Below are 21384 nucleotides of genomic sequence, written 5' to 3'. Positions count from 1 at the left end.
GTCTGATTCTCTGCCCCCCCCACCGCCCCCGCCGTGAGCACAGCATCACCAACAGAAACTCTGCAATATTTTCTTCTGAGCACTAGTTTTAACATTTCTAAACACTTTGTTTTCTGTGCACAGAGGTAAATATCAGCAGTGTATATTATCCCCCAATAATCTGCTCAGAAACACAATTATATACAGAACACATAGGCTGCTGCAGGTTACTAGCATTTAAATAGCATCTTTCACATCCTCAGGATGTCCCAAAGCACTTTACAGTCATGAAGTACCATTGAAGTGTTGTAATGTAGGGAAACAACAGCCAATTTACACACAGCATTGAGATAAATGACCAGATAATCTCTTTTGGTGATGTTGGCCAGGATACCGGGGAAAACTCCCCTGGTCGTCTTCAAAATAGTGCCATGGGATCTTTTATGTCCACTTGAGGGGGCGGACGGGGCCTCAGTTTAACGTCTCATCCGAAAGACGGCACCTCCGACAGTGCAGCACTTCCTCCGTACTGCACTCCCTCAGAGGCGAGAGTGCTACCCACTGAACCGAGGAACCTCCTTGATGAAGGGACCCATCCAAAACGTGAATCGTTGACTCAGCCGCTGATCAAGCTTCAAATTGGAGGTTCAGAACGTCACTGCCTTGGAACCCTCTACTCTCTAATTATTTTGCATGTTTAAGTACACAATAAAATAAGGAAGCTGCAAGAATATGGAGTCAAGTCAGGACGAGCTCATCATCGATGCTAAACTCACAGTCCTGAAGTGCATGATACTTTTTTGGGGAGTGTTTTTGCACTGTGAAGGGCAAGGAACCAAACAAGTTCCCCATTTTAAACCCAACAGCATCAAATTACCCCTCCCCTGGTCCGCCCCAGCAATGGGCCTCAAACACAGTCCTCACTGCACCAGTGGGAGATTTCCGACTGCACCCCATTGCTCTCCCGTGACTCCTGGATGCTTTGCCTGCACCCCCCGCCCGCCCCCCAACACACACGGCCATCTCATTCCATTTCTCCTCCTCTTTTGTTGGCCTCCAGCAGCAGCTCAATGTCTTGGATGGCTCGGCCCGTCTGCCTCAGCACCGTCTCCAGGCTCCGGTCGCCCCCTCCATGGGAGAGGTCAGCCCTCTCCGCAGGCCGGCCAAGGTCAGGTTCGGCGAGGGGCTGGGGGCTGCGTTTCACACAGTTGGAGTTCTCCAGGAGGACTGCAGGCAACTTATGTTAAAGAAAACTCAGCGGGAGAAGGAGAGCAAGTTGATCAATTTATTAGAAAAAAACACGTGGGATCCTGGGTTTGTAAACAGGGGCATAGACCACAGAAGCAAAGAGTTAATGCTAAACCCATACCAATTATTACGGTTGCCAACCCTCCAGGATTGGCCTGGAGTCTCCACAAACTGAAGATTAATCTCTAGGACACTGCTGCAAGCAACACGCAAGAAAAATCAAAGGGGTATTAACATTTTGAACACTTCTGTTTATTAGTTCCAAAAATATTGGAGATGGGGAAAAAAGACTGTTTGGCCAAGTCAAAAACCAGGCTCCAGCACCCCCCTCCCCATTCCTACCTAGCCACAGACCTCCCACTCTATCCTAGTCCCAACACTAGACAAACTAGTCATGAACATTCATGAACACATTTAAAGACACCAAAACCACTTTACACAATGAGTGTGAGAAAGAGTATCATAGCATGTAATGGCACAAAAGGCGGCCATTCGGCCCTCTTTGAAAGAGCTATCCAATTAGTCCCGCTCCCCTGCTCTTTCCCCATAGCACGTAAATTTTTTTCCCCCCTGCAAGTATTTATCCAATTCCCTTTTGAAAGTTATTACTGAATCTGCTTCCACCGCCCTTTCAGGCAGTGCATTTCCGATCATTACAACTATAAAAAAAAGTTTCCTCATGTCACCTCTGGTTCTTTTGCCGAGAGAACGAGCGTGAGCAAGACAGCAAATCCTTGAAAGTAGATAAATCGCCAGGCTGGGATGAAATGTATCCCAGGCTGTTAAGAGAAGCAAGGGAGGGCATAATGGAGGCTCTGACCATCATTTTCCAATCCTCTCTGGCTACAGGTGTGGTGCTGAAGGATTGGAGGACTGCTAACATTGTACCGTTGTTTAAAAAGGGAGAAAGAGATAGACAGAGTAATTACAGGCCAGTCAGTCTAACCTCAGTGGTGGGCAAATTATTGGAAAAAATTCTGAGGGGCAGTATTAATAGTCATTTAGAAAGACACGGATTAATCAAAGACAGTCAGCATGGATTTATTACGGGAAGGTCTTGTCTGACTAACTCGATTGAATTTTTTGAGGTAACAAGGAAGGTCGATGAGGGTAGCGCGTTTGATGTACTCTACGTGGATTTTAACAAGGCTTTTGACAAGGTCCCACATGGCAGACTGGTCAGAAAAGTAAAAGCGCATGGGATCCAAGGGAAAGTAGTAAGCTGGATGCAGAATGGGCTCAGTGGCAGGAAGCAAGGGGTAATGGTCGACAGGTGTTTTTGTGACTGGAAGGCTGTTTCCAGTGGGGTTCCGCAAGGCTCGGTACCAGGTCCCTTGCTTTTTGTGGTATATATTAATGATTCAGACTTAAATGTAGGGGGCATGATTCAGAAGTTTGCAGATGGTACAAAACTTGGCCGTGTGGTTGATAGAGAGGAAGAAAGCTGTAGACTGCAGGAAGATATCATTGGACTGGTCAGGTGGGCAGAAAAGTGGCAAATGGAATTCAATCCAGAGAAGTGTGAGGTAATGCATTTGGGAAGGGCAAACAAGACAAAGGAATACACAATAAATGGTAGGCTACTGAGAAGCGTAGAGGAAGAGAGGGGTTCAGGAGATCCCTGAAGGTAGCAGAACAGTAGATGAGGTGGTTAAGGAGGCATACGGGATACTTTCCTTTATTAGCCGAGGATAGAATATAAGAGCAGGGAGGTTATGCGAGAATTGTACAAAACACTGGTTAGGCCACAGCTTGAGTACTACATACAGTTTTGGTCACATTACAGGAAAGACGTGATTGCACTAAAGAGGGTACAGAGATTTACGAGGATGTTGCCAGGGCTGGAGAATTTTAGCTATGAGGAAAGATTGGATAGGCTGGGGTTGTTTTCTTTGGAACAGAGGAGGCTGAGGGGAAATTTAATTGAGGTGTATAAAATTATGAGGGGCCTAGTTAGAATGGATAGGAAGGACCTCTTTCCCTTAGCAGAGAAGTCAATAACCAGGGGGCAGAGATTTAAAGTAATTTGTAGAAGGACATATTGGCCTTGGAGGGAGTGCAGCATTGGTTTACTAGAATGATACCTGGACTTCAAGGGTTAAGTTACGAGGAGAGATTACACAAATTGGGGTTGTATTCTCTAGAGTTTCGAAGGTTAAGGGGTGATCTGATCGAAGTTTATAAGATATTAATGGGAACAGATAGGGTGGATAGAGAGAAACTATTTCCACTGGTTGGGGATTCTAGGAGTAAGGGGCAGAGTCTAAAAATTAGAGCCAGGCCTTTCAGGAGTGAGATTAGAAAACACTTCTACACACAAAAGGGTGGCAGAAGTTTGGAACTCTCTTCCGCAAACGGCAATTGATACTAGCTCAATTGCTAAATTTAAATCTGAGATAGATAGCTTTTTGCCAACCAAAGGTACTAAGTGATATGGGCTAAAGGCAGGTATATGGAGTTAGATCACAGATCAGCCATGATCTTATCAAATGGCGGAGTAGGCACGAGGGGCTGAATGGCCTACTCCTGTTCCTATGTTCCTAAGGATTAGATGGGAGCTGAGGAGAAATGTTTTCACCCAGAGGGTGACGGGGGTCTGGAACTCAGTGCCTAAAAGGGTGAGAGGCAGAAACCCTCAGTGCATTTAAAAAGTATTTGGATATGCACTTGAAGTGCCGTAACTTACAAGGCTACAGACCAAGAGCTGGAAAGTGGGATTAGGCTGGATAGCTCTTTTTTTTAGCTGGCACAGACACGATGGGCCAAATGGCCACCTTCTGTGGTGGGGGGAACAAAAAAGGGTGAGTGAATGAGTGAATTAATTAGAGTGGAAGACATGAAGAAACAGAGGAACAAAATGCATTTATTTAATGCCTTTCATGACCTCAGGACGCCCCAAAACACTTTACAGCCAATGAAGTATTTTTGAAGTGTAGTTACTGTTGTAATGCAGGGAAAGCAAGCACGGAGAGATTCTTTTCCCCTCTGAGCTAAAGTTTACAGTTTCTAACCTAAACAACACCGATTGTGCATTAGAATGAAGATATAAAAGGATACAGTTAAACCTTTGGATTTTTTGAAGTTCTGCGATGACAGACCTGGAAAAGACAGGAGAAGCTAGTGAAGAATTTCACCCAAGGAAGGACTGTGTCCGTGGGACGTACATTGAATGTACACTGGGTCAGGGATCAGAAATCTGGAAGCAGCTCTCGTTTTCTGAATGGGATCCCAACTGCCTTCCCTGCAGTGGGAGGTGCGGGAAACTATCAAAAGGGCATCCAGAGCCCGTCTTGGGTAGAGGGATAGTTATACCCATGTCAGATGCAATCTGCTCATCATGCACCTTAGACAATCGAGGCACTCTCTTCTTCTCTTCCCCCCCCCCCCCCCCCAACACAGTGGGTAGGTACCGAGTGTGGTATAGGTGGGAGGAGACTCGTGTGGAGCATTAACGTTGGGCCGAATGGCTTGCTTCTGTGCTGTCCCAGGTTCAATCCCCGGTCTGTGCCAAATTAGCTGATGGAATGCTACAATTGGCCTCAGCCAGATTGCCCATTCCTGTTTGTTATCCGGTGTCCCGCACTGACAGACATCAGGCAAGGAAAAAGTGGAATGCCTTTTATGGTTGTGCAGCCTGCTGACATTCATTGTCCAGGCTCACTCAATGCAGAACGGCCAGACAGACAGTGTACCCAAGGAGTGCCTGTGGACCCATACCCCAGCGAGGGTCAAAGGCTTCAGACAGAGAGGAGAGAATTAGAAGGGCTTTTTTTTTCCCCCCTGAGGGAAGTGGATAACTATTTTTAAAAAAAATTCTGAGGACGTGAGACAACAGAGGCTTTTTCCAGAGGGCATCGAGTTTATTGCGGGACTGGAGTCACGTGTCGGCCAGATTGGGTCAGAGTGGCAGCTTCCCTTCCCTGAGGGACAGGAGTCAACCAGTACACACTTGATCCAGTGGCTCTGGGATTGGAGGAGATGAAAGGTGGGTGTTGTACCAAGGAAACGGGGGTGGAGGAAGTTCTGGTTGGGCAAAGCTTGTGAAAAGCGGAGGCAAGCTTGAGTAGGTTGATGGAGACATAGTCATCATAGCAGAGGGCCAGAGTGGGGGGGGGGATTCGGGAGTTGGAGACGGTGCTCAGTAGGGAGGGTTAGTCCTTTTTCCTCAGAGACAGAGAGCGACGAGGGGTCGGGCACAAACCTGGGTGATGGGGATGTTAAAGGAAACAAGGAAGCATTTGGAAATTGCCCGGTCAGTGGTGGAGAGTTTACAAGGCCACGTGTTATGGGGAAGGGGTGAGAGAGGTGCTGAGTAGGGTGAGGTTCAGTAAGGACAGGAGGGTGAATAAATCAGAGGGAAGGAGGTAGAGGAAAATCATAAGAGGATGAGGATCCTCTCAGTGCAAAAAGGGAACAAGCCTCCGCTTTTGATGAGCTGAGCTGGACCAGAACTTCCTCCATCTCCCACCTCCGCCCACATTCCCCTCGGTACAACAACCACTTTGGTGAGGAAGTTACCAGGGGCTTCAGAGGATGGTAAACAATGAGGACTTTGAAGGTGGGGTGATGAAGGATCAGTTACTTGAACCTGAATAAAAGATCAGGAGACGACAGCCACACCTCTGGCTGGGGAACTGTTGTGCTGAACTATTGCGGTCAGAGACACAGCTATAACCCAGGGATAATTCATCAGCAACTTGTGAGTGTTAACACTGCACCAGTAAACCCCAAAGATATTACCAGCTCTCAGAAACAACGCCAGCTTGACCGGCACTGGATTTCGGCAATTGGGATGTGCTTCTATGGGGAGAGGGCGTGCATTGTGCATCAGGCAAACAAAGACCAGCTGTGTTAAGATTGTCAGTCGCACGGTTTGGAGACTCTCGAACACTGCGACAGGTTTCTGTGCATTTTACAGACACCCGGATGGCCAGAAAAATTTGTTTAAAAAAAAATCTTTAAACAGGGGGAGGCCGTAACCTTCCGGTTTAAACACAGAAAAATCACACAGAACAAAGCCCTCACCAGTTCCCATCCTGTCCATTCGCCCGTGGCTCGGGACGGTCCTCGGATATTTTCTCCCTGGAGCTTTCACTCACCCATCGACACCAGTCCATTGCTGCAGTAGCATACCTAAAACCAGCCCGGGAGAAGGCAATTAAAGGAACCATATGCTCACTTAACAACGTTTCACTCATCAGAGATCCAGGTCCTGCCCAAACTGCGGTGTGTTGCTTTTCTTGCCCTCCTCCACTGATGGTGTTGACTCCTTGCTGCGTACACGAGTGCCAAGCTCACTAATGGGGGAGGGGGATAGGGGGCTGGGATTCCTCCCCACTAAGTTACAGGCCAATACCCTAATGGGTAGGGTCCGGGCTAGTTAAGCAGCCTGCTCTGGTACACTATGCAACCGTCGCTGATTAAACGCCAGTGATTACCCCAGCCGCTCTTGGCTCTGCCAACCTGCACCCAAGCTCTCTGGACGTGGATAAGTGGGATGTGTTCCTACAGGGACAGTGTGTGCACTCTGAAATCGGGCAAACTAAAACCCTAGATGTGGATTTTTCAGGAGCTTGAATTGGAGTGACTAGGCCCCAAGCTCTGGAATTTCCTCCTTAATCCTCTCCGCCTCTCTCCTCTTTTAAAACCCACCACTTTGGTCACCCCTCCTAATATCTCCTTTGGCTTGATGTCAACTTTCGCCTGATTATGCTCCTGTGAAGCGCCGTGGGACGTTCTCCTAGATTAAAGGTGCTATTATAAATACAAGTTGTTGAGTGCTTGTCAAGCCGACCAGAAGCAAATAGTTCCTGCACCATTCACCATCCTGATCTGGGGATAGATGTGAACAACCGCTTTCCGGACTTTTCCCAACATTCTGGAACCAGCTGCTGGAGGGGGACAGGGGAACGATCATCGTTCACTTCCCCGGCAAAGTGCTGGGCTTCTGCCTGGCGCCTCCCTACACCAGCACTGCTGAGACTGGGGTTCAGCACTGGGGTGGAAAAAAAAGTGGGGGAAAAAAAAAAGAGTATGGGAGTGGGACTAATTGGATAGCTCTTTCAAAGAGGCTCGATGGGGCGAATGGCCTCCTTCTGTGCTGTATGATTCTATGAACTGACTGGACCCTACACTGGGAACTGCCACACAGCTGTGGATGTCAACATGTGGTGGTGGGGGAGATACACTGCCGACTCCATGTGCTACATCAAGAGCGTACCAAAATATTCGTCTTCGTGAGCCACTTGGAGGTGTTTCATGCAACCCTGTGGGCCGCAAATAAGCTCAGACATTGGATCACGCTCGAATCAGGGCATGATCCAGATCCTGTGGCCATGGGACATTAGTCCACCGGTCTCATTGGCGCCAGCCGCAGCCCCAAAGGCAGGTCCGGGGGGAGGGGGGAGGGTAGAAAGAGGGGGGCAGGGGAAGCCCGTTTGGCCCAAAGGCAGCCTGTAGCAGTCACTTTAAGGACGGCTGGTTTGGTTGGCAAGCACCTGAAGAAACTGACCGCAGCATTCACGGCACCAGCAATCCAATTTTGCAAAGGGGGATTCGAACGGGCATTAGGTCCCTGATTTGCAAATGCAACTGGCCCAACGTTCCTTTCAGGTGCCCGTCCTGGACGGCTACGAAGGAGCCTTAACCAATATAGCGGACGGCGCAGAATGGGCGCACGCATGCCAAATTGCACCCACTGGCACCTGTTTTACAATCCAATTTCTAAGCTGTAAAGTTTAAATCCATGACCCCGTTAATCTATATATATTTCAATAGTAACAGACCTTGGTGTTCTGATTTAGGATTTATCCACCAACGAGGCAACAGCACCAAAAGCAGGCCTTTCCAAACCTCCAGGACCATAAAATTCAAACATGGCCAACCAGTGAAGAAGAAACCGAGTTTCCCAAGGTTTGAGGGCCGTATGTGACCCCTTTGCCAGTTAGAACACCCCTGCTACAAGTTACACGCTATCCTGTGTCCTAGATATCACAGCACAGTAGGAAATCAGGTGGTGACTGAAAAGGAAAGAGACCCAAAAGGATCTCTCTTGGTGGCTTAGTATCACGCTGGTTATTGTACGGACCCACAGAACAGAACGGCCCCAGTTCATTGCCCAGTCGGTCCTAAGTTAGCTGATTCCAGCTGGTAAAACAGTATCAGCTCTGATTGGCCTCCGTACCCTAGGAAAAGATTATCCACAGCTCACTGCTCCTGACCCATTGACTTCTTGCTGAGAAACGTGCAGATGGATGTCAGGCGAGAGAAGGATTGCATGCGACTGAAACACCCTCCACGGTACAATAACTGACATTCAATGCCCAAGCTCACCAGTGAAGAATGGCCACTTGGGACAGGCGGTGGGGAGCTGGAACTGTACCTGAACAAGTGGGAGCTGTTAAAAGGAATAATAACAAGAGCTGCTTCATAAGAGTCAAAAGTGGAACGGCTCCTGTCTGCTTAAGTAATAACTGAAAGGTTTTAATGTAGCTTGGCACATTGGTGCAGTAATGCTCTGTCAGCCATGGCTCAGTGGTAGCACTCTCGCCTCTGAGTCAGAAGGTCATGGGTTCAAGCCCCGCTCCAGAGACTGGAGCACAAAATCAAGGCTGACACTTCAGTGCAGTAGAGGGAGTGCTGCACTGGCTGCGAAGCCCTGAGGTTGTGAAAGGCGCTACATAAATGCAAGTTTTTTTTCTTCTTTCTAGTCAGTCTCAGCTTGATCTGACCGGAGAGCAGGATTGCAGATCTGATTGCTGTTTGTGGGAGCTTACTGTGCATGAATTGGTTGCCATGTTTCGTACATTACAACAGTGACTACACTTCACAAAGTACTGCATTGACTATAAAGCGCTTTGGGACATTCCCAGGTCATGAAAGGTGCTATATACATGCACGTTTGTTCTTTCATAAACAGAAAGAGGGCATCAGTGAGTAGATAGATCGAGGGAGGGAGGGAGGGAGGGAGGGAGGGAGGGAGGGAGGGAGAAAGACACACACAGAATATACAGGTGGACTGGATCCTACCCCTCATACACTCCAGCAGAATGCATTAGTACCAACTGGGAGGATCCATTGGGGAACAATAATTGGCACCAACCAGGCATCAAGTCCGTTTGGGTTTCACTGAGTAACACAGGAGAGAGCAAAGGGTTCCACTGCTGAAAGAGAAAAAGGGACAGTGAATTTGGGAAATGACATTGCCCGCCAAATAACCACCTCTGACTATATTCCAAAATGCTTTAGAGTCAATGAAGTTCTTTTGAAGTGTAGTCACTATTGTAATGTATGAAACATGGCCGCCAACATGCACAGCAAGATCCCACAAACAGCAATGTGATAATGACTATTTTGAGTGATGTTGGTTGAAGGATAAATATCGTCTAGGACACTGGGGACAACTCCCCTGCTCCTCTTCCAATAGTGGTCGTGGGATCTTTTACATCCACCCGAGGGGGCAGATAGGGCCTCGATTTAACAGCGCATCCGAAAGACCGCACCTCTGACAGTGCAGCACTCCCTCAGTAATGCACTGGAGTGTCAGCCTAGGTTATTTGCTCAAGTCTCTGGAGTGGGACTTGAGCCCATGACCTTCTGACTTGGAGGCGAGAGGGACAGCTGTAGAACTTTCACCCAGAGTCAAAAGCCTGTGGCTTCTGGCCTCACACCAGAACTTAGCATATCATCTAATCTGACACTTCAGTACGGTGTGGAGAGAGGGCTGCATGGTCTTTGGGATGAGGCATTAAACTGAGATCCCCACCTGCCTGATTAGGTGGACGTTAAAAACCATGAGGTATTTGGGAAGGAGGAGAGAGCAAACGGGCCAAAGGAAGTTGTGATCTGAATCCATTTGATAAAGTCACTGGAAAGGAGAGCAACAGGAATGAGCTAGGAGAAAAGTTTAGAGAATCTACTGTCTGGAGATAGTACTTTGTACAGTTTTAGTCTCCTTACCTAAGGAAGGATATACTTGCCTTAGAGGCGGTGCAACGATTCCTGGGATGAGAGGGTTGTCCTACGAGAGATTGAGCCTATATCCACTGTAATTTAGAAGAATGAGAGGTGATCTCATTGAAACGTATAAGATTCTAAGAGGTTGTTTCCCCTGGCTGGAGAATCTAGAACTAGGGGGCAGAGTCTCAAGATAAGGGGTCATCATTTAGGACTGAAGTGAGGAGAAATGTCTTCACTCAGTGGTTTGTGAATCTTTAGAATTCTCTACCCCAGAGGGCTGTGGATGCTCAGTTGTTCAGTATATTCAAGGCTGAGATCGATAGATTTTTGGACATTAAGGGAATCAAGGGATTATGGGGATCAAGCAGGAACATAAGAAGTAGGAACAGGAGTAAGTCAGAGTTCCTCGAGCCTGCTCCTCCATTCAATAAGATCATGGCTGATCTTTGGCCTCAACTCCATTTTCACACCTGATCCCCATATCCCTCGATTCCAAAAATCTCTCTCAGTCTTGAATATACTCAACGACTGAGCAGCCACAGCCTTCTGGGGTAGAGAATTCCAAAAATTCAGTGAAGAAATTCCCCCTCATTGCAGTCTTAAATGACTGTCCCCTCATCCTGAGACTATGCCCCATAGTTCTAGACTCTCCAGCCAGGGGAAACTACCTTTCAGCATCTACCTGTCTAGCCCACCTCAGAATCCTAATCTGCAAATTTCAAAATTGTGCCCTGTACACCCAAGTCCAAGTCATTAATATAAATCATTAATATCAAAAAAAGTGGTCCTAGTACCAACCCCTGGGGAACACCACTGTATACCTCCCTCCAGTCCAAAAAACAACCATTCACAACTACTCTCCATTTCCTGTCACTTAGCCAATTTCATATCCATGCTGCCACTGCCCCTTTTATTCCATGGGCGTCAATTTTGCTGACAAGCCTATTATGTGGCATTTTATCAAACGCCAAGTGATTATTAATTCTGTCCCAGATTATCATTTCTAAAAGCTTCCTCGCTGAGGTTAAACCGACTGGCCTATAGTTGCTGGGTTTACCCTTACACCCTTGTTCAAAAAAGGGTGTAACATTTACAATTCTCCAGTCCTCTGGCACCACCCCCATATCGAACGAGGATTGGAAGATTATGGCCAGCACCTCTGCAATTTCCACCCTTATTTCCTTCAGCAAACTAGGATGCATCCCATCCAGATCTGGTGACTTATCTACTTTAAGTACAGCTAGCCTTTCTAGTACCTCCTCTATCAATTTTTAGCCCATCCAACTACCTCCTCTTTTTCTGTGAATTTGGCAGCATCTTCTTCCCTAATAAAGACAGATGCAAAGTACTCATTTAGTACCTCAGCCATGCCCACTGCCTCCATGCGTAGATCTCGTTTTTGGTCCCTAATCAGCCACACCCCTCCTCTTACTACCCATTTACTATGCCTATAGAAGACTTTTGGATTCCCTTTTATGTTAGCCGCCAGTCTATTCTCACACTCTCTCTTTGCCTCTCATTTCCTTTTTCACTTCTCCTCTGTACTTTCTATATTCAGCCTGGTTCTTACTTGTATTATCAACCTGACATCTGTCTTACGCCCCCTTTTTCTGCTTCACCTTACTTTATTTCTTTTGTCATCCAGGGAGCTCTGGCTTTAGTTGCCCTACCTTTCTCCCTCGTGGGAATGTACCTAGACTGTACCTGAACCATCTCCTCTTTAAAGGCCGCCCACTGTTCTATTGCAGTTTTGCCTGCCAATCTTTGATTCCAATTTACCCGGGCCAGATCCGTTCTCATCCCACTGAAATTGGCCCTCCTCCAATTAAGTATTTTTTACTCTAGATTGCTCCTTGTCCTTTTCCATAACTAATCTAAATCTTATGATACGATGATCATTGCTCCCAAAATGTTCCCCCACTGACACTTGCTCCACCTCGTTCCCCAGAACTAGATCCAGCAATGCCTCCTTCCTCGTTGGGCCGGAAACGTACTGGTCAAGAAAGTTCTCCTGAACACACTTCAAAAATTCCTCCCCGTCTTTACCCTTTACACTGTTACTATCCCAGTCTATATTAGGATAGTTGAAGTCCCCCATTATCACTACTCTATGGTTCTTGCACCACTCTAATTTCCCTGCAAATTTGCTCCACTATATCCTTCCCACTAGTCAGTGGCCTATAGAATACGCCTAGTGTAATGGCACCTCTATTATTTCTTAACTCTAATCAAATAGATTCTGACCTTGACCCCTCAAGGATATCCTCTCATCCCTGGTATCATTCTAGCAAATCTCGTCTACACCCTCGCCAAGCCTCGACATCCTTCCTAAAGTGTGGTGCCCAGAATTGGACACAATACTCCAGCTGAGCCTGATAAGCCTGGCCCAACAAGGAAGGAGACAAACTCAGTCTAGTACATCAAGGTCAGTAGAATAAGAGATGAACTTAAAGGGTGCTAAGTGATTGGAAAGAGCTATAAGGTAAGGTGGTGGATTCAAAGATGTCAGGGGAGTTTGAGATGCAATTGGAAGCTGGGCTGGGTCGGGTCAGCTGCAGCACGAGAGAAAAGAGCTCAATGGGCTGAATGGCCTTTTCTCGCCCTTGACTATTTATGTTCTTAATTACAGATGCCTACATATTCAAAACAGGTACAAACATTACGACGAGCGTCACACAAGGCTGGATGAAACCAGCGCTGTAGTCTCTCCCCTTCCCTAGTGCTGTGCAGCGGTGCCGAGGAATTCTCAGACATCTCCGCTTCGTGCTCTGACTGACCTGCAATGGGGTCCTCGCCTCTCCCCCGTGCCGGGACCCGAAGTCCCAGGACGCATTCAGTGTCACGCCGTCGCAGAAACTTATGTGGACGCGCCCGTCGGAAAATGCCGAAAATCTTCCAACGTTCCCAACAACCTCTTCACCCAGGAGAACGGGCAGCTGGCTGGAAACTCCTGGCTGGGACAGCTCCTTTAAAAGAAAAAAGAAAAATCACACAGGGAAATCACTGAGGGAATCTAGTTGCTTCCTGAAACCTACTGTGCACACATTATGCCTGCAGGCATATCGCTAACGAATGGAGAATTGATATTTAATAAGTTCATTGAATGGGCATTCATAACCTACAATATGTTTTTCACAAGAATACAAAAGGCGCACTTTCACAAGATAATTACAGATGAGGAAGGCCATTCAGCCCATCTTAATTCATCCATCCAGAGAAATCCTCCACTGTTCAGGTCAACTGTGTGCCCAACTGAGCCACTTTGAAACAGTGGGAGAGATTAGGTAAAACACAAGCAGTAATTAACTGATATCAAACCAGAGTTTTAAAAACCTATAGAAGGAAGGACATGGAGGGAGGTGACTCCCATTGAAAATATTTATTTATTTATTTGTTGTATCCATTGTCCATCACACTTCAGACATCAAACTTCAACGCGTGTTTTACAGATGCGAAACAATTAAGAGGGTTGTCCTATGAGGAGAGATTGAGTAGAATGGGCCTATATTCTCTGGAGTTTAGAAGAATGAGAGGTGATCTCATTGAAACATATAAAATTCTGAGGGGGCTTGACCGTAGATGCTGAGAGGTTGTTTCATCTGGCTGGAGAGTCTAGAACTAGGGGGCATAGTCTCAGGATAAGGAGATGAACATTTAAGACTGAGATGAGGAGGCATTTCTTCACTCAGAAGGTTATGAATCTTTGGAATTCACTAACTGAGGGCTGTGGATGCTCAGTCCTTGAATAGATTCAAAACTGAAATAGATAGATTTTTGGACATTAGGGGAATCAAGGGATATGGGGATCAAGTGGGAAAGTGGAGTTGAGGTAGAAGATCAGCCATGATCTTATTGAATGGCAGAACAGGCTCGAGTGAAGACATTTTTCCTCATCTCATCTTAACCTGAAGTTTAGACCAGCGGGCTGCAGCTTGCAGAAGCTCCATGTACGGCAGTAAAGGCTCTCACCGTTTTCCAGCAGCACACATTGAGCAGTTTTAGAGACAGCTTTAACTGGTTACAGCACTGCAGGATCCTGCAAAAAAAAAAGCACAGAAGGTAACACAGAGACAAGGGAAAACACCAAACGGCAACTACATACACGGCCATTATATAACTGTAATAAATTCCAATAATGCTCAGGGCATCATTTCTAATCATGGCCCAGGGAACAGCTCCTCAGTGCGGGAAGCACACGGGGACTCACAAGCACAATCTTTACATACCCTAGCCCAGGTGCAGGTGGAGGCTTGAGCACATTATAGAAAAGATACCAAAACCATGGGAAAGATAGTGTGGAGGAGAGAACGGAGTTAAGATGAATGACATAAAAATCTACAGCTGTATTCAATGGAGCAGTGAAGGTTAACGGACGATGTAAGAGAAGTGTTTAAATGTATGCAAGGGTTTGTGAAAGATTATTTCTACTATTGGCAAATCGGTGACTTAAAATTTAGAAATAGTACCAGAAGTGCAAAGGGAGGTTAGATGGAATTTATTTTCAAGCAAAGAGTTACTAGAATAAGGAATACCTTGCCATAAGTATTTAATGAAGAGTCATGGCATTTAACAGAGAATTAGAGGGAAGGGGAAGGGACTTGCATTTATATAGCACCTTTCACAACCTCAGTGTCCCAAAGTGCTTCACAGCCAATGAAGTACTTTTTGAAGTATAGTCTTGGTTGTAATGTAGGGAAGCAAGGCAGCTAATTTTGCCCATAGCAAGATCCCACAAAGAACATTGAGAAAATGACCAGATCGTCTGTTTTAGTGATGTTGGTTGAGGGATAAATATTGGCCAGGACACTGGGGAGAACTTCGCTGCTCTTGGAATAGTGCAATGGCATCTTTTACATCCACCCGAGAGGGCAGACAGGACCTCAGTTTAATGTCTCATCCGAAAGTCGACACTTCCAATAGCGCAGCACTCTCTCAGTACTGCACTGGGAGTGTCAGCCTGGATTATGTGCTCAGGTCCTGACTCAGGAATGTGGGTGCTTCCAACCGAGCCACTTTGACATGGGACAAGGTTTTTCTAATCTCATTGGAAGTACACCCTCAAGCTAAACCTCCTCTCCGAATCACAAACAGCTACATTTCTAAATAACAATTTGGTGCTGAGTATTTACTGATGACCAGGCCCACGAGTACTGGCACGGATCAAAACCACCTGGAGTCGGGTACCTGACTGCCCGTGTGACCATGGAACAAATGGAGTATTTGGAGCCGGGTGTGTCAGGAGGCAGGCTGCTCACCATGAACATTCTCTCTTCTCTCTGAATTTAAACAAACAAATGAAAGGATACAGTGAATCTCTGAACCAGTGGTCAGTTATACACAAGCACAGAAATATAGGTAGCTCAGAGGGCACGTGCGTCAGGCCAAGGTGGAGGGTAAGGGGGAGAAAGGCATGCCCAAGTGTGCGCCATGCCTAGATTGGCTCTGTTCAAGTGAGAAATGGGGACAAGGTGTGGGTGTGTATATGGGTGTGCCCGCAATTGCTTTGCCATAGCGATTATAACACGGTAGTAATACCAGACACTGCCGGTGATGTTAAGGGGACTGCGGAACACAGGCCAGCTGAGACTCACTCTGTGCTTATCCTTGAATTGATCTCCCAGTCCTTAACTTCTCTACAGTACAGACATTCGGCCTATCACCCAACCTCAAGACGCCATTAGCCTCAAGAGATTTAGGGGGTCCATGTACACATCACTAAAATGGAATGGTCAGGTACAAAAAATAATCAAAAAGGCTAATGGAATGTTATCCTTTATAACTAGAGGGCTAAAACATCATCAACTTGCATTTATATAGCACCTTTAACACAGTAAAACATCCCAAGGCACTTCACAGGAGCGATTATCAAACAAAAGTTCACACCAAGCCACATAAGGAGGTATTAGGACAGGTGACCAAAAGCTTGGTCAAAGAGGTAGATTTTAAGGAGCGTCTTAAAGGAGGAGAGAGAGGTAAAGAGGCGGAGAGGTTCAGGGAGGGAATTCCAGGGCTTAGGGCCGAGGCAGCTGAAGGCACAGCCGCCAATGGTGGAGCAATTAAAATCGGGGATGCGCAAGAGGCAAGAATTGGAGGAGAGATCTCAGAGGGTTGCAGTGCTGGAGGAGGTTACAGAGATAGAGACGGGCGAGGCCATGGAGGGATTTGAACAGGATGAGAATTTTAAAAATCGAGGTGTTGCCGGACCGGAAGCCAATGTAGATCAGCAAGAACAGAAGTGATGGGGAAATGGAACTTGGTGCGAGTTAGGACGGGCAGCAGAGTTTTGGACGAGCTCAAGTTTATACAGGGTGGAAGATGGGAGGCTGCCAGGAGACCATTGGAATCGTCTAGTCTAAAGGTAACAAACGTGAACGAGGGTTTCAGCAGCAGATGGGCTGAGGCGGGGCGGACACGGGCAATGTTACGCAGGTGGAAGTAGGCGGTCTTGGTGATGGAGTGGATATGTGGTCAGAAGCTCATCTCAAGGACGCCAAGGTTGCGAAAGGTCTGGTTCAGCCTCAAATAGTGGCCAGGGAGAGGGATAGAGTCGGTGGCTAGAGAACGGAGTTTGCAGCGGGAACCAAAGACAATGGTTTTGGTCTTCCCGATAGATGATACAAAGATGGGAGGGAAAGTAGAGAGTGAGGAGGACATAAAAAACCTGCAAGGGGATATAGACAGGCTGGGTGAGTGGGCGGAGATTTGGCAGATGCAATATAATATTGGAAAATGTGAGGTTATGCACTTTGGCAGGAAAAATCAGAGAGCAAGTTATTTTCTTAATGGCGAGAGACTGGAAAGTACTGCAGTACAAAGGGATCTGGGGGTCCTAGTGCAAGAAAATCAAAAAGTTGGTATGCAGGTGCAGCAGGTGATCAAGAAAGCCAACGGAATGTTGGCTTTTATTGCTAGGGGGATAGAATATAAAAACAAGGAGGTATTGCTGCAGTTATATAAGGTATTGGTGAGACCGCACCTGGAATACTGCATACAGTTTTGGTCTCCATACTTAAGAAAAGACATACTTGCTCTCGAGGCAGTACAAAGAAGGTTCACTCGGTTAATCCCAGGGATGAGGGGGCGGACATATGAGGAGAGGTTGAGTAGATTGGGACTCTACTCATTGGAGTTCAGAAGAATGAGAGGCGATCTTATTGAAACATATAAGATTGTGAAGGGTCTTGATCGGGTGGATGCAGTAAGGATGTTCCCAAAGATGGGTGAAACTAGAACTAGGGGGCATAATCTTAGAATAAGGGGCTGCTCTTTCAAAACTGAAAGAGCAGTGAATTTAAAATAAAATTGCTGGACTATAACTTGGTGTTGTAAAATTGTTTACAACTTTCAAAACTGAGATGAGGAGAAACTTCTTCACTCAGAGGGTGGTAGGTCTGTGGAATTTGCTGCCCCAGGAAGCTGTGGAAGCTACATCATTAGATAAATTGAAAACAGAAATAGACAGTTTCCTAGAAGTAAAGGGAATTAGGGGTTATGGGGAGCGGGCAGGAAATTGGACATGAAGCTGAGTTCGGATCGGTCAATGCCCTGTGGGTGGCGGAGAGGGCCCAGGGGCTATGTGGCCGGGTCCTGCTCCGACTTCTTGTGTTCTTTAGATTTGTGGTTGGGATCAGATCAGCCATGATCTTATTGAATGGCGGAGCAGGCTCGAGGGGCCGATTGGCCTACTCCTGCTCCAATTTCTTATGTTCTTATGTTCTAATATAAAGGGAAGTTTTACTACAACTGTACAAAGCCCTGGTTGGACCACGGGCACAGTTCTGATGGAAGGAGTTCAGAGCAGATTCACCAGAATGTTACCAGAGCTCCAAGGGTTAGATTATGAGGAGAGATTACATAAACTAGGCTTGTACTCGCTGGAATATTGAAGGTTAAGAGGTGATTTGATTGAGGTTTTTAGGATTTTGAAAGGAATTGATAGGGTAGATAGAGAGGAACTCTTTCCGCTGGTGGGGGAGTCTAGGACAAGGGGACAGAACCTTAAGGGGGTTTGACAGGGCTGTTTCCCCCGGCTGGAGAGTCTAGAACTAGGGGGCGCAGTCGCAGGATAAGGGGTCGGCCATTTAAGACTGAGACGAGAAGGAATTTCTTCACTCAGAGGGTTGTGAATCTTTGGAATTCTCTACCCCAGAGGGCTGTGGATGCTGAGTCATTGAATATATTCAAGGCTGAGAGATAGATTTTTGGCCTCTAGGGGAAATCAAGGGATATGGGGATCGGGCGGGAAAGTGGAGTTGAGGTCGAAGATCAACCTTGATCTGATTGAATGGCGGAGCAGTCTCGAGGGGCCGTGTGGCCTACTCCTGCTCCTATTTCTTATGTTCTTAAAATCAGAGCCAGGCCATTCAGGAGGGAAGTTAGGAAACACTTCACGCAAAGGGTGGTAGAAATGTGAACCTGTCTCCCACATAAAGCAGTAGATACTAGCTCAATTAATCATTTTAAATCCGAGATCAATAGATTATGGAGCTAACACAGGTGGATGGAGTTAGGATACAGATCAGCCATGATCTCATTGAATGGCGGAACTGGCTCGAGGGGCTGAATGGCCTCCTCCTGTTCCTATGTTCCATTAATTCAAGGCCTTGCCCCCATATCTCCTGATGGCACTGACATCCTGGGATAGGGTTCCACCGTTCTCTGGTATCAGTGACCATTCTTCATACGTAAAGCACCAGTGGGAGGGCGCCACAGCTGAGCCACGCCTGGTCCTCGCCCGACCTCCACACGTGCGGACTTTCCAGCAGGGGGACACTGGTTAGCCATCCGAGCTGGGACCCCCAACTGATGTCTGCTCCCTCCACACTGTGAGACCTCAACCGTCCAATTAGCTAACTCATCAGACGGAGAATCAGACCTGGGGCCTTGTGATCTGTACAACTCAGTACCACACCGGGCCATGCATTTACCCCACGGAGCCACTGGACGCACAAGCTTATAGCAATTTTGTCCACTGAAGCCTTGTTGACTCCCCTGCCTAACACACAGTTACCTGCCCGTCGCTCTGTCCCATCAGATAATGGGTGAAGTAGTTGCTGCTGGCACCTTGGGATTTGAGAACAGAACCATCTCCCGGGTAAATTTCCACAGAGCTCACTGGCCCGGCAATTACCCTAAAGAAACAATGAGAAATTCAACCGACAGACACTCACAAAAAGCACAAACATGACTGACCCACCAGCACCTGTCAGGGCCTCACCTTTCACTCCCCAAATAACAGCCCAGCACTAATTGGAGCCGCACCCTACACTAGGCAATGAGCCACACCCCTCACTACTCGACTGAGCCACCAAGTTAGGGGTCATGCCCCTACTCCCTGACTGACCCACCAACACCTGCCAGGGCTGCACCTTTCATTCCCCAACCCACCCCCCAACAATGCCAGACTGACTCACCAGCAAGTTAGGGGTCAGGCCCCGCCACACTGCCCAACTGACCCACCAGCACCAGTTGAAGGTGGGAGACACACCCGTTACTACCTGACTGACCCATCTGCACCAGGAGAGCGCTGCAGCCTCAGTTCTGTTGAACAAATACTTTGCCTGCCCTTGTAAAATCTGTTAAATGTGGAACATTTCACCAATATACAATTCTTAGATTTAAAAAAAAGATTAAATCTGAGAGGTGGGGCAGAAGGACAAGATTGAGTTGCAATCCACTCTCCTCCCCTCACCCTCTAATACACTGGCCAAGTTCCTGATCTGAACTACACCGACCGGTGTGGGGAGGCTGCGCTGCTCTTGGGCACTGCCTAGTGGCTGAATTAGAGTAATGCTGGTACAGGACTGGCAATAAATTGCTTATCCTACAACAGGGAAGGTATGCAGCAGGAGATAGGATTACACACACACACACACACACACACACACACAATCAATCCAGCTACACTGTAGGGCAAAATATAAATCAGGAAATAAGGGGGGCTTGTAAAAAAAAGGTAATGCAATAACCATGGGCGATTTTAACTTTCACATAGATTGGACAAATCAAATTGGCAAAAATTGCCCTGAGGAGGAGTTCATAGAGTGTATCAGGGATTGTTTCTTAGACCAATATGTCGGGGAACCAACCAGGGAACAGGCCATTTTGGATCTGGTAATGGGTAACGAAACAGGATTAATTAATGATCTCAAAGTAAAGGATCCCTTGGGAAGCAGTGATCATAACAGGATAGAATTTCACATCCAGTTTGAGAGCGAGGATCTTGGGTCTGAAACTACTGTATTAAACTTAAATAAGGGCAATTATAAAGGAATGAGGGTGGAATTGGCTAAAGTGACTGGGTAAACAGATTAGATAGTATGATGGTGGATAAGCAGTGGCAAGCATTTAAAAAGATATTTTATGACTCGCAACAAAAATATATCCCTGTGAGGAGGAAAGACTCCACAAAAAGGGTGAACCAACCATGGCTATCTAAGGAAGTCAAGGATGGTATCAGGTTAAAAGAAAAAGCATATAACATGGCAAAGATTACCGGTAAGCCCGAAGATTGGAAAAACTTTAAAAACCAGCAAAGGATGACTAAAAGAATAAAGAGGGAGAAAATAAATTATGAGAGTAAACTAGCAAGAAATATAAAAACTGACAGTAAAAGCTTCTACAAGTATATAAAAAGGAAGAGGGTAGCTAAAGTAAACATTGGTCCCTTAGAGGATGAGACTGGGGAAATAATAATGGAAAACAAGGAAATGGCAGAGGAATTGAACAGATATTTTGTATCTGTCTTCACAGTAGAAGACACCAATAACATACCAATAACAGTAGATAATCAAGAGGCAAAAGGGAGGGAGGAACTAAAAACAATCAATATCACTAGAGAAAAAGTACTAGGTAAACTAATGGTTCTAAAGGCTGACAAGTCCCCTGGACCTGATGGCTTGCATCCGAGGGTCTTAAAGGAAGTGGTACAGAGATAGTGGATGCATTGGTTGTAATCTTCCAGAATTCACTAGATTCTGGAAAGGTCCCAGTGGATTGGAAAACCGCAAATGTAACACCCCTATTCAAGAAGGGAGTGAGACAGAAAGCAGGTAACTATAGACCAGTTAGCCTAACATCTGTCATTGGGAAAATGCTACAATTCATTATTAAGGAAGTAGTAGCAGGACATTGAGAGACTCAATGCAATCAAGGAGAGTCAACATGGTTTTATGAAGGGGAAATCATGTCTGACAAATT

General features: G+C 46.6%; 1 protein-coding gene across 1 annotated transcript in view; it reads right to left on the bottom strand.

The window, feature by feature from the left end:
- Positions 1 to 1003: 1003 nt before the first annotated feature.
- The window catches only part of c4h5orf34 (chromosome 4 C5orf34 homolog), a 33929-nt gene continuing 13548 nt past the window's right edge, over positions 1004 to 21384 (bottom strand). The window contains exons 5-12 of the mRNA XM_067982090.1: positions 19196 to 19316; positions 15370 to 15461; positions 14155 to 14221; positions 12963 to 13151; positions 9256 to 9389; positions 6253 to 6360; positions 4285 to 4325; positions 1004 to 1206 (exon numbers count right to left, since the gene is read on the bottom strand). Of these exons, the coding sequence (XP_067838191.1) occupies positions 1004 to 1206; positions 4285 to 4325; positions 6253 to 6360; positions 9256 to 9389; positions 12963 to 13151; positions 14155 to 14221; positions 15370 to 15461; positions 19196 to 19316 (955 nt within the window). The remainder of the gene's footprint in view (positions 1207 to 4284; positions 4326 to 6252; positions 6361 to 9255; positions 9390 to 12962; positions 13152 to 14154; positions 14222 to 15369; positions 15462 to 19195; positions 19317 to 21384) is intronic.

This window comes from Heptranchias perlo, chromosome 4 (genome assembly GCF_035084215.1).
Source record: "Heptranchias perlo isolate sHepPer1 chromosome 4, sHepPer1.hap1, whole genome shotgun sequence".
Taxonomy (NCBI): domain Eukaryota; kingdom Metazoa; phylum Chordata; class Chondrichthyes; order Hexanchiformes; family Hexanchidae; genus Heptranchias; species Heptranchias perlo.
The sequence above is the reverse complement of the archived record's forward strand: the minus strand, read 5'-3'. Positions and strand labels throughout refer to the sequence as shown.